Consider the following 12,642-nt stretch of genomic DNA (forward strand, 5'->3'; position numbering starts at 1 on the left):
GAGCGACTTTTACAAGCGCAAAGGCCTCACTGTGACCCCGGGCCGCAGGGGTGATTGTGGAGCAAAACGAGGAGTGCTTTAAAATGGCCCTGCCTCAACACAGTAGCACTCTAGGGGCCAGGTAAGTTCTACAGAGGTCAGGGGCCACAGCACCCTGCCTCTGGAGACAGTCAATGAAGAAGGGGACACAGGGCTGGGGAGCCCAGCAGCAGGTCAGCACAACAAGGGAGTGCAAGCAGTGACAGTTCCTCCTGGTGACCAGGCAGGTCACAGGTCAGCACAGCTGCAGCAGTCCAAGGTGGTCCTGGTGAGTCCTCTCTACAGTGTCCTGCCCATTTCCAGGTAAAGTTCCTGGAGTTAAAAGTGATGTCAAATGATGTCTAAATTGTGGGGGAAATTCCCCTGTACTTATACTAGATTTACAGTGGTTTTACAATGGCGAGGAGAGGGGGTTCCAACCAGTTACAACTGGTTATGGGAGTGCCCTTTCTCTCCTCCAGCACAGGTTCCAAACATCAGTGGGGGGTAAACGACCCTATTGTGAGAGGTCAGGGCACAGCCTTTACAAATGCCGCGTGTGCCCTGCCTCTCCCTTTTCTTAGCCCAGGAAGGCTTTACAATATGTTGATACACCTCTAACACCTCCACCCTCTCTGTGTTCAGGCTGTCTGAAAAGTATGCACAAAGCCCAACTGTCAGTCTGCCCAGATGTGGATTGGAGCAAGCTGCAAAATACCAAAGTGATAAGCACAGATAAATGCGCACTTTCTAGAAGTGGCATTTCTGTAATAGTAATAAAAAGTACACCTACACCAGTAAGCAGCATTTCTCATCACTATCACAACCATATCAAACATTCCTACGCTACCCCTCATAAATCAGACATTACCCCTACACATAAGGCAGGGCATTTCCAATGCAATCCTATGAGAAGGCAGCACTCACAGCAGTGAGACACCAAGTTAGGCTGTTTGTCACTAGTAGGACAGGCCACGCAACATGGCACATGTCCTGCTTTCTACGTACATGGCACCCTGCCCATAGGGCTACCTAGGGCGTACCTTAGGTGCGACTTACATGTAGTAAAAGGGGAGTTCTGGGCCCGGCAAGTAAATTTAGATGCCAGGTCCCTGCGGCAGAAAACTGAGCGCACAGGCCCTGCGCTAGCAGTCCTGAGATAGGTTTGACAGGCTACTTCGGTGGGTGGCGAAGCAGCGCTGCAGGCCCACTAGTAGCATTTAATTTACGGGCCCTGGGTATACGGATACCACTTTACAAGGGACTTATAGGTAAATTAAATATGCCAATTAGGTATAAGCCAATCATACCAATTTTACAAGGGAGAGCACATGCACTTCAGCACTGGTTAGCAGTGAAAAAGCGCTCAGAGTCAAAACGTTAGCCAACAAAGGTCAGAAAAATAAGGACGCAAAAAGCAAAAAGTCTGGGGAATGACCCTGTAAAAGGGCTAGGTCCAACAACATGGTACCATAGACTAGGGACATATAGGTAAATTAAATGCACCAATGAGATATAGGCCAATGTTACCTTGTTTAAGGGAGCAAGCACAAGTACTTTAGCACTGGTAGCAGTTTTAAAGTGCACAGAGTCCTAATACCAACAAAACCAAAATTCAGAAAACAGGAGGGGTAAAGGCAAAAATGATTGGGGATGACCCTGCAGAGGGGGGGCAAGTCTAACAATAAGGGTTATCATTTCTAGATTGGGTATATGAAAGCCAATCCTTAGGTCCTCTCAGATATGCAAAGATGCCAATATCACACAGTTCTATCCACTTCTTAAGCATGTTTCATCTCTGTCTTTATTAGAACAACAAATGTTGTCTTTTTAATATATCACTTAGGTAACAAATACATGTTTATGCAAACTAATGCTAGGGATAGGTTGGGCCTTGCCAGAATTTTGATTTTACTATTTGACAGTTGTGGGTAGTCTTTAAAGTCAGCCATCGAATACTCTTGCGGCGGGTAGCCTTATTTGGCTCTTACACTATATTGTAAGCATTTATTAATGTATTCAACTTTGGAGACAGAAGATGTCTTAAGGATATACTACTGAAGGCTGTGCAAACAAGTATTCACCTTTGAAATGATGTGCAGAATTTGGAATCCAGCAGATCTCTTTGGATACTACTTTGTGGAATATTCTCTCTATCACAGCTACTGACTAATATTTGGAGTAGGGGATAGAAAATGCAATATTGACCATTGGAGACTTTTAGAAAACAAGGCCCAGATTTATACTTTTTGCAGCAAAAAGTATAGCACTGGCTTGCGCCATTCCACATCGCCAGCCGAGTGCCATATTAAAGGAATGGCACAAACTGGCGATAAACTTGGCTAGCGTCTTTAAAAAAGTCAATAGCGTGGTGGGGTGGCTGTAGGGAATAAGGTGATTGTGCGTCAAAAAATGACGTTAGCCTGGTTAGAGGCAAAAAAAAGTGCCTCTAATCAGGCTAGCACCATTTCCTGGGGCACAACCACCAAAAACATGACTCCTGACTTAGGAAAGAAAGGAGTCATGCCCCGTACCCCAATGCCCCAATGACCAGTACAGAGGACAAGTGTCCCCTGGCATGGTCATTGCATCCTGTGCCATACAGGGGGTCCAAGGTTAGGGCCCCAAGTGGCAAAAAAAAATTATACTTACCCTACTTACTTGGGATAGGGTCCCCAATCTTCCAGTGTCCCTCTGGTGGGGGTGTTGGGGGGCTTGTGGAGGGCACCTGTGGACCCATTTCATGGTTTTTAACAATGGAATGGGTCCACAGGTCCCCTATTGCATGGTCTGACCCAGGCATTAAATATTGGTGCAAAGAAAGCTTTGCACCATTATTTAGCCCCTCCTCCCACCCATGCGTCATTTTAGCATGGGGGGATAAATATGGGGCTATGGGGATAGCACAATTTTTTAGATGGGAATGCCTACCTTGCATTTCATTGACACAAGATAGGTGCATGCATCTAAAAAATGGTGCAAACTCCTATATTTTGACGTTAGACATGTCTAACGTCCAAATATAAATATGGAGTTAGGTTTGCGCCACATTTGCATAAACAAATTACGCAAATTCAGCACAACTGAAGTATAAATATGGGCTCAAATTTCCTGAATTGCAGAACTACAAGTACAAAAAGTACTCAAAAGGTGAATGCTTTAAATATCTTCCAAGCCATACTTCTTCGGGACAGATAATCTTGGATAAATCATGGTTCTCTCATACCTTGAACACCAATCATTTTCTTGATCCAAAAAATAGCTTATTAATAGGCAAAGTAGATTCCCTATGTTTTGGGGAGTATAAGGATGATTTCAATGATATTAGGAAGAAAGGGGTTAGTTAGGGTGTGTTTGTTTATATCGAGGACACCATCACCTCCCTCTCACTAGATGTCTCCTTCATCACCAACCAAAATCTGGTACACTCCAGAGCTCATAGCCACCAAGGGCAGCTGCTACAAACTTGAGAAACAATGGAGATCCACCAGGAATTCCTGTGATAGACCATCCCACAAAGCAGCCCTCACCAGCTACCACCAACTCAAGAGGCCAAGTGAGCAGCCATCACGACACGCACTGCCTCAGCATCCAACCGCACAGAAGAACTTTTCAAAATAATCAAAGAGCACTCCAATCCAGCAGCCACAAAGAACACCATCCACTCCTCCAAAGAACTTTGCAACACCATCTCAGTCTACTTTCACAGCAAGATTGCCACCATCTACAACAACTTTGACCCCCAACCCATAATCTTTAACCGCAGCTCTCTTGACCCTTCCAGCGCACACCAACAGCACAATCTACATGGGCACTGCTCACCATACAACCCACCTAAGCCCTCATGTCATCCATTCTCTCTGGGGCATCGGCTAACCTATGTCCCCACTACCTGTTCAACCTCAGAACCAACCGCATCAGCGCAGAACTCACTAGCATCCTCAACATCTCCATCACCACAGCAGTTTTTCTGGACAAATGGAAACATCCGGAAATGAAACCCCTTCTGAAAAAAAACCTTTGCTGACCCCAGTGAACTCAAGAATTACTGACCCATCTCTCTACTGCACTACCTGACTAAAGTATTTGAGAAGGCCAGCAATCACCAGCTACCTGGAAGAAAACAACCTACTGGACACCTCACAATCAAGTTTTCATTCCAACTACAGCACCAATACCACACTCATTGCTGCCATTGATGACATCAGAGCACTCCTCGACTGTGGGGAAACTGCCTCCCTGATCATCCTCAACTTATCAGCTGCTTTTGACACCATCTCCCACTACAACCTCATCAACAGACTCCACAGCATTGGAATACAAAACAACACCCTCAAATGGATCGTGTCCTTCCTGACAGGATGTACTCAGACCATCCAGCTACCCCCTTTAACCTCTGCACCCAAGAGCATAATTTGCAGCATACCCCAATATTCATTCCTCAGCCCCACTTTGTTCAATAACTACATGAACCCCCTAGCTGACATCCTTAACTGATCCTCTTACTTATTGAAGACCCTTCCACCACCAGAACCAACTTCTGCAGCACCATGACCACAGTAGCTGACCGGATAAAGAACAACTGCCTGAAGCTCAACTCCAACGAAATGGAGATCCCGATCTCTGGGGAAAAACACCTTCATTTGGGAACATAGCTGCTGGACAACCAAGCTCGGACCCACTCCCACGCCTACATCCCATCCTTGTCAGCATTGTCAACAGTTAGCTGACCATGTAGCTGCAGATCAGCGCAGTTGTCTTCTACTGCTTCCACACCCTCTGCAGCTCTGCAGAATCTTCAGATGGATCCCAGCCAACACCAGCAAAATTGTCAACCAGGCCCTTGTCACTAGCCTCCTCGACTACCGTAACACCCTCTATGACGGCATATCCTCCCAGCTCCTAAAGGGACCCTAGATAATACAGAAAACCACAGCCAGACTCATCCTGGACCTTCTCAGGTGCACCTACATCACCCCCACCTCCACTTGCTCCTGTCCAGAAGACATGTCTTTTCAAGCTCCTCACACATGCCCACAAGGACCTACATGATCATGGACTGGACTTCATCAACCACTGTCTACACTTCCACCAACCCACCAGACATCTGCGCTCTTCCTCTCTGCCCCTCGTGCACACACCCAGAATTTGGTGTATCCGCAGCAGTGGACACTCTTTTTCCTACTTTGCCCCCAATGCCTAGCCTTGAATGACCTCCCTCTGCGAACTGAACCCTCACTGGCAGACTTCAGGAAAAGACTCATGAACTTGCTCTTCGAGAGAGACATTGCACCCTAGTGCCCAGATACCCCCAGGGGTGACAGCAACACCCTCTACAAATGACTGATTGATTGAATACAGGAACCTTTTTTTCGGTCCACCTTCTAGGCCTCTCGAGAAAACTGATGCCTGGTAAACATAAATTAAAGTTTTACCAGTTGTTTGCCTTATGTGTTAAACTTGGTTGCAAAGGTTTAATGAGGGAGAATTAGCGGCATCTATCTCTTTCCTCTTTGACTAAAATATGTGAAATGAAAATGTAAATGTATATAATATATGAGATAAAATAACCCTTTCTGTACATCAGATGAAATTTGCAGTTCACCAAGGAGATCCATGACCACGCAGAGGCACAGGGCCTTTATAGGTCACTTAACTCTTAGGTGACTTGCAGTATCCTGCAACTGTCAAGAAAGGGGGTACTTTATCTGATATATTATGTCCCTTCTTCACAAAATACATTACATAATGACAAGTGGCCCAATGCAAGGTGTAATGACATCTGCTGATCCTGCCTTTTCAGCCTGCAGAACTTTGCGGTTTGGGGTTTTTAATAATGAAATAAACCACATGTCCCCAAATGCAACCTTTTGCAGACTAAAAAGGTAGGACTTGTTGAAGATGTTACACATGACATTGGGCCTCATGGCAGCTATGGCTGGCATTTTTCAGGAATCAGTAGCTTAGGCCCATCCCAGAACCTAAAATAATGTACCTATTAAATATTAAATGAACCTTCTGATGTGAGAGCAACCCTAGTTTTGTAAATACTTTGGTGTCGACCTCGCTATCTTTGTAACATCTTAGGGTTTATTTGTGTTTTACCGTTCTCCAACCATACAAAAATGCTGCTGCAGGTCTTTACCTCATATGCCTTTATCACCCAGAACATGACTATTACATTTTTCACGTTCAGGCCACTGATCAGGATGCAGAAGAGCCGAACAATATTGTTGACTACGCCATCATGCAGGCAGATCCAGACAATGTGTTTGATATTGATCCAAGCACAGGAGAAATCAAACTCAAATCCTACATCAAGTCTATGGACATCATCCAGAACATCACAAGCAAAAAGGACTGCAAGTGGTCCGTGGTTGTGCAGGCAAAAGATCGCGGCTCACCTTCCTTCAGCACCACAGCTGTAGTAAAAATTGACGTTACAGAGGAGGTAAGGCAACATGAAAGTCAACATCTTTTCAAACCTTTCTGATGATGGCTTTTTATTCAGTTATCTTTAGAAGTCTCAAGATTAGTTTCAGTCTTATGCATAGAATATTGGTGTTGTTTAGGGCTGGGCAGAACTCGTGATTTCTGCTGAGTTGCAAAAAAAACCAGTGAAATTCCGTGGAGTTCCACAAGTGGGCGGAATTGGGCATGGTAATCTGCTCATGATGATTATTGCGCCGGGGGCTTTTCCCACGCTGTAAAATCAGCATGAACAGCACCACGTTGTGCACCATAGGGTGCTGCCTCTTTTTGCCACTCAGGTAGATTTTCTACATGAGTGGCAGCTTACTCAACCTAAATGGTCATGACCTGCTGCGACTGCTCATGTTGAGAAATCTCACTGGGACGGGTTTTAGTGCCTGAAAATCGCACTAGGGAATGCAAATTCCTACTCACGCTTGCCAACTTAACATTGGCAAGCCACATGCATGAAAAAGCTGTGCCATGCAGCAGTTGGTGAAGATTTGTTGGAACTCTGTGCTCCAGTCTTAGCGTGTAGTGAGCAAAAGTCTGCATACTCCGCCAGCAGAGGGGACTTTTTCACCCACCCCTAGTATTGTTAAGGTATCCTCACCCCTACTATTTTTAAGGTATCCTGTAGCATGTAAAACTCCACAAAGAAAAGATTTCTTGTAACCCTGTCCTTCTGAGCCCTTCAAGATTTGTTAAGAATTTATATTTGTGCTTAATTTGTTTTATTATTTACATTTCTGATGTGCTGCTGTCTTTTTATCTTCTCATTTGTGTATTTTATAATCTTCTACATTTCAACATTTTTGTATTACTTTTTTTTTCTACTTCACTCATTCATTAGTTTCAACACTACATGATTTTCCCCAGAAGAAGACTGCTATGGGCCTCATAACAAGTTCCCTAGATTTAGGTGCGGTGATACCAAAGGGCTGTAATGTCCAATTCTGACCAGTATCCCCACAGTTAAATCTAGAGATTACAAGGTATTTCCTCCTGAATTGGAAATAACAGATGGACCAGGAAATCCATGTACACTTTCCTATGGATTTCCCCCTTCTGAGAGACATAGCAGGCCTAAATGCACTCCCATTTATCACCTGCTTGGAGCAGGTGGGTAATAGATGTAGGAGTTTGTTGGAGGACACTTTCTTTTAGGATGAGTGCAATGTGACATGAGCTGGTGTACCACGTCATTGTTCTTTCTTTTCTTCATCCTTTTTAATTTGTTTGTCATTTTTGTGTGTTTAAAGAATGTCTGTACGTTACAGGAATTCAAAGCTAATAGTTCCTTTCCTTTGAGCCAGATGTGTTAAGTGATTTAAAGCTCACAAATCCTGTGAATATCTAAATTACAGGGTTTGCAACTGCTAAATCACTTATTCCAGCCATTTGTGTGGATGCAGAACACAATCTATTCAAGTGTAAGTGGGCTGTCCCCAACTTCTCCCTCCCATTCTTCCAGTGATGGACCATCCAGGCACGCCTAAACTCCCTATTGTGTTTAACTGTCTAGGAGGAATACACAAAGCTCAACTTTCAGCTACACCCAGTCATATGACCCAGGTACAGGCTGCCGGCACCATAAGGCTAACTTTCAAAAAGTGGCATTTTCACAATTGTAATACAAATTCCAAATTTACCATAATTTAGGATTTGAAACATTTAGGGCCTGATTCTAAGCTTGGCGGGCGGTGAGAGCCGCCCGCCAAGCGAGAACCGCCAGAAGACCGTACCGCGGTCAAAAGACCGCGGCGGTCATTCTGGGTTTCCCACTGGGCTGGCGGGCAACCGCCAAAAGTCCGCCCGCCAGCCCAGTGGGAAACACCCTTCCCACGAGGAAGCCGGCTCCGAATGGAGCCGGCGGAGTGGGAAGGTGCGACGGGTGCAGTTGCACCCGTCGCGAATTTCAGTGTCTGCAAAGCAGACACTGAAATTCTTTGTGGGGCCCTCTTATGGGGGCCCCTGCAGTGCCCATGCCATTGGCATGGGCACTGCAGGGGCCCCCAGGGGCCCCACAACACCCCATACCGCCATCCTGTTCCTGGCGGGTCGGGATGGCGGTATGGGGTGTCAGAATCCCCATGGCGGCGCAGCTTGATTCCCATGGGCAGCGGAAAGTCGGCGGTACACCGCCGGCTTTCCGCTTCTGGCCGCGGCTGTACCGCCGCGGTCAGAATGCCCGGCGGAGCACCGCCAGCCTGTTGGCGGTGCTACCGCCGACCCCGGCCCTGGCAGTATTTACCGCCAGGGTCAGAATGACCCCCTTAATTTCCAGAGGCACCAAACATGATATAGCCACATACTCCCAATTAGGAATTACAGTTTATTAAATGTAATATGGAATGCCCAATGTTATCCTGTGGGAGGGGTAGGCCTCACAGTAGTGAAAAACGAATTTAGCAGTTTTTCACTACCAGGACATGTAAACCCTAAAAGTACATGTCCAGCCTTTAAATTCCACAGCACCCTGCCCTATGGCCTACATAGGGCCTACCTTAGGGGTGACTTATATGTAATAAAAGGGTAGTTTTAGACTTGATAAGGGGAATTTAATGCCTGGTCGACATGGCAGTTTAAAACTGCATTCACGTTGCAGTGGCAGTCCTGGGACATGTTTAAAGGTACTGCTTAAATGAGTGACACAATAAGTACTTCAGGCCCACTGGTACGATTTAATTTACAGGCCCTGGGTACATGGTATACCACTCTTCAAGGGACTTATAAATAAATTAAATATGCCAATTGGGTATAAGCCAATTTAGCCATGTTAGGGGAGAGAGGACAGGTGCTTTAGCACTGGATAGCAGTGGTAAAGTGCGCAATCTATCAATCAATCAGTAGATTTGTAGAACCCTTCTTGTCACCCCCCCCTTAGGGTATTCAGGTGCTGGCAAGGTCCAGCTGATTAGCCAAATAAACAGGTCCTGCACAGAGTCCTTTGGCCAACAAAACAAATTCAGCAAAAAGTGGAGGGTAAAAGCAAAATGATTGGGTGACCCTGCAGAGAGGGCCAGGTCCAAAAGTCTCATGTAGCCCCCTTGACTTTTGTGCATCAAGGTGGCAACTTCAGAGGGAGGAGGAAGCCACTGCCAACTCTCACTGAATTATTCCATTTTGAAAATCGATCTCTGGGATATTGGTTTGCTGGCACTTGAAGGCCACCATTGCTGTTGTCGTAGATAATCACTGGTGGTCAAAAACTGCATATCAAAACACAAGATGCACAGTTCCAGAAAGTGGAGCTCCATGCTACCTACTGGGGCAGGAGTCTTGAGGTCTCTGCAAGCATATATAAACTAGGAACAAGGGCCCTCATTCACAATCTAGTGACATGCTTCATCATTGGGCCGTGCTCCTTGTCAGGCCAGCGCTGCAATGCCTGACGGACCCTTCAAGAGGGCTCTTTACCAGAGATCTTTTTGATGAATTTGCTGGAGGTGAATGTAAGAGTGAGTAATTGGGCAAATGAAAGTGCATTAAAATTGACTAAGGGTGCCACCCCCAGGGCCGGTTCCTGCTATTTCCCAGTGTGCTCACCCCCGAGATATAGCTGTTTGCGTGAGGCTTGGCTTTGACAGCTGCAGTCAAGTCATGGCAAACATAACTCCACTTTCTGACAGGTCCCACTGTCAGACAGCGGAGTTTTTATCTGTCTTCCCTGAATACAGATATGCATGCAGGGAAGACAGATGAAAACACTGCTCAGCAAGCAGGAGCTGCTATTTTAAGCAGCTCCTTGCTTGCTGGAGCAATGCCTGCTCACGCAGGAGGCGGGAGTGTGCTGCAACCACAGGGTAGGCCTTGAGGCTCCCCCTGCTGTCTCAGATGTCCTGTAAAGGGCCCCAAATGAAAAATATAGTTTTAAAAAATTGGCCTAAAGGCTAAGGCCACAGACCCTCACACAGAGAGTTGAAGGTTCCAGTCCAGGTATGTCTGTGGTTATTTCCCTACTTAAATTTTATTTTATCTTTAAAAGTTTAAGATTCAAAATGAAAGGTGCTCTCACTCTTTTTAATTGACAAAAATATGTATTTTCAATTTGTCCAGAAATATCTCATTCTAAGTCTATCACTCATCAAAGCCTAAAAAACTCTCTATCGCTCTCCCTCTCACTGTCTCTCTCTCAATTTCTCTTTTTCAATCTCTTTCTCCTACTCACACACCCACTCAGTCCCTTGCGCAATAACTCATGCACCTACTCACAGACCCACGCAGACCCTACTGTACCCAATCACAGCCCCACTCAGACCCTCACATACCCACCTACAGACCTACTTAGGCTCTCAGGCACTCACTCACAGACCCGCTCAGACTCTCACACACCCACTCACAGACCCACTGAAACTCTCATGAATTCACAAACCCACGCAGGCTGACGCACCCACAAAGAAACTGATTCACACACTCTCACACCCAGACAGAGACTCTCACAGCCACTCTCACACCCAGATACACCCTCTTACACCTATTCTCACACCCAGAGCAATAGGCTGAGGACAACTCCTGATGTGAACTGCCAAAGGACCGTATGCAGAGTAGGATTGGGTGGTTAGGGAGGTTGGAAGCAGTGACTGGCTGCAGGCCAGGTTTTGTGGCCAACCCCTGCTGTGCACAGATGAAGGCCGTGCACAATAAAGGTTGGGTGCTTATGGGGCACTAGTCTCCAGCCAGGTCCTGTGGCCAACTACTGCTGCGCACAGCCAAATGCCGTGTGCAGCGGTGGATGGATTATTGTATAGTCGCAGCCATCCACGACAGTTTCAACACCGCACCTCCGCCAGACCCCACCCCCGTCGACTCCTCCCACGCCTGCCGCCTCACCACCTGGACCCAAGTGGACGACGCCGAAACCCTAACAACCATAAACTCCATCCACTCAGGCTCTCCCACGGACCCGTGCCCACATCACGTATTCAACAAAGCCGACGCCACCATCGCCCCCAAACTCCGCAAGATCATCAACCTCTCCTTCAACACCGCCACCTTCCCGGACAGCTGGAAGCACGCAGAAATCCAACCCCTCCTCAAGAAACCCAAGGCTGACCCCAACGATCTCAAGAACTTCCGACAAATCTCTCTCCTCCCTTTTCCAGCAAAGGTCATCGAGAAGATCGTCAATGCACAGCTCGCCCACTCCCCAGAAGACAACTCCATCCTAGACTCCTCACAATCTGGATTCAGAAGAAACCACAGCACTGAGACCGCACTCCTCGCCGCCACAGATGACATCAGACAACAAATGGACAACAGCGAAACCTCAGCCCTCATCCTCCTCGACCTATCAGCCGCTTTCGACACAGTCTGCCACCGCACCCTGCTAACCCGTCTCCACGAAGCCGGCATCCAAGACAAAGCCCTCAACTGGATCTCATCCTTCCTCTCCGACAGAACCCTGAGAGTCTGACTCTCACCCTTCCGCTCCAAAGCCGCCAACCTCATCTGCGGCGTCCCCCAAGGCTCCTCTCTTAGCCCAACGTTGTTCAACGTCTACATGGCCCCCCTCGCACAACTGGCCCGTCATCACAACCTCAGCATCATCTCCTACGCCGACGACACCCAGCTCGTCCTCTCCCTGACCAAAGATCCGCTCACCGCCAAAACCAACCTCCACGAGGGACTAAAATCCATCGCCGAGTGGATGAGCAACAGCTGCCTGAAGCTCAACTCCTACAAGACGGAAGTCCTCATCCAAGGACGCACCGCCTCGGCATGGAACGACTCCTGGTGGCCCACCGCCCTCGGACCCCCACCCACCCCAGCCAGCCACGCACGAAACCTCAGCTTCGTACTCGACTCTGCACTCACCATGTCCAAACAGATCAACGCCGTCTCCTCTTCTTGTTTCAACACCCTCTGCATGCTCCGCAGGATCTTCAAGTGGATTCCAACAGGAACCAGGAAGACGGTGACTCAAGCCCTCGTCAGTAGCAGACTTGACTACGGCAACGCATTCTACACAGGCATCCCAACGAAAGACATCAAACGACTCCAACGCATCCAGAACGCATCAGCCCGCCTGATCCTCAACATACCCCGCCGATTTCACATCTCCCCCCACCTGAAGGACCTCCACTGGCTCCCTGTGGATAAAAGGATCACCTTCAAACTCCTCACCCACGCACACAAGGCACTACACAACAC

At 47.3% G+C, this 12,642-nt stretch overlaps 1 protein-coding gene across 1 annotated transcript in view; it reads left to right on the forward strand.

The window, feature by feature from the left end:
- CDHR1 (cadherin related family member 1) overlaps positions 1 to 12,642 on the forward strand; it is a 408,684-nt gene that overhangs the window by 375,909 nt on the left and 20,133 nt on the right. Inside the window, exon 16 of the mRNA XM_069240657.1 lies at positions 6,215 to 6,469. Coding sequence (XP_069096758.1) covers positions 6,215 to 6,469 — 255 coding nt within the window. The remainder of the gene's footprint in view (positions 1 to 6,214; positions 6,470 to 12,642) is intronic.

Source organism: Pleurodeles waltl, chromosome 6 (assembly GCF_031143425.1).
Source record: "Pleurodeles waltl isolate 20211129_DDA chromosome 6, aPleWal1.hap1.20221129, whole genome shotgun sequence".
NCBI lineage: Eukaryota > Metazoa > Chordata > Amphibia > Caudata > Salamandridae > Pleurodeles > Pleurodeles waltl.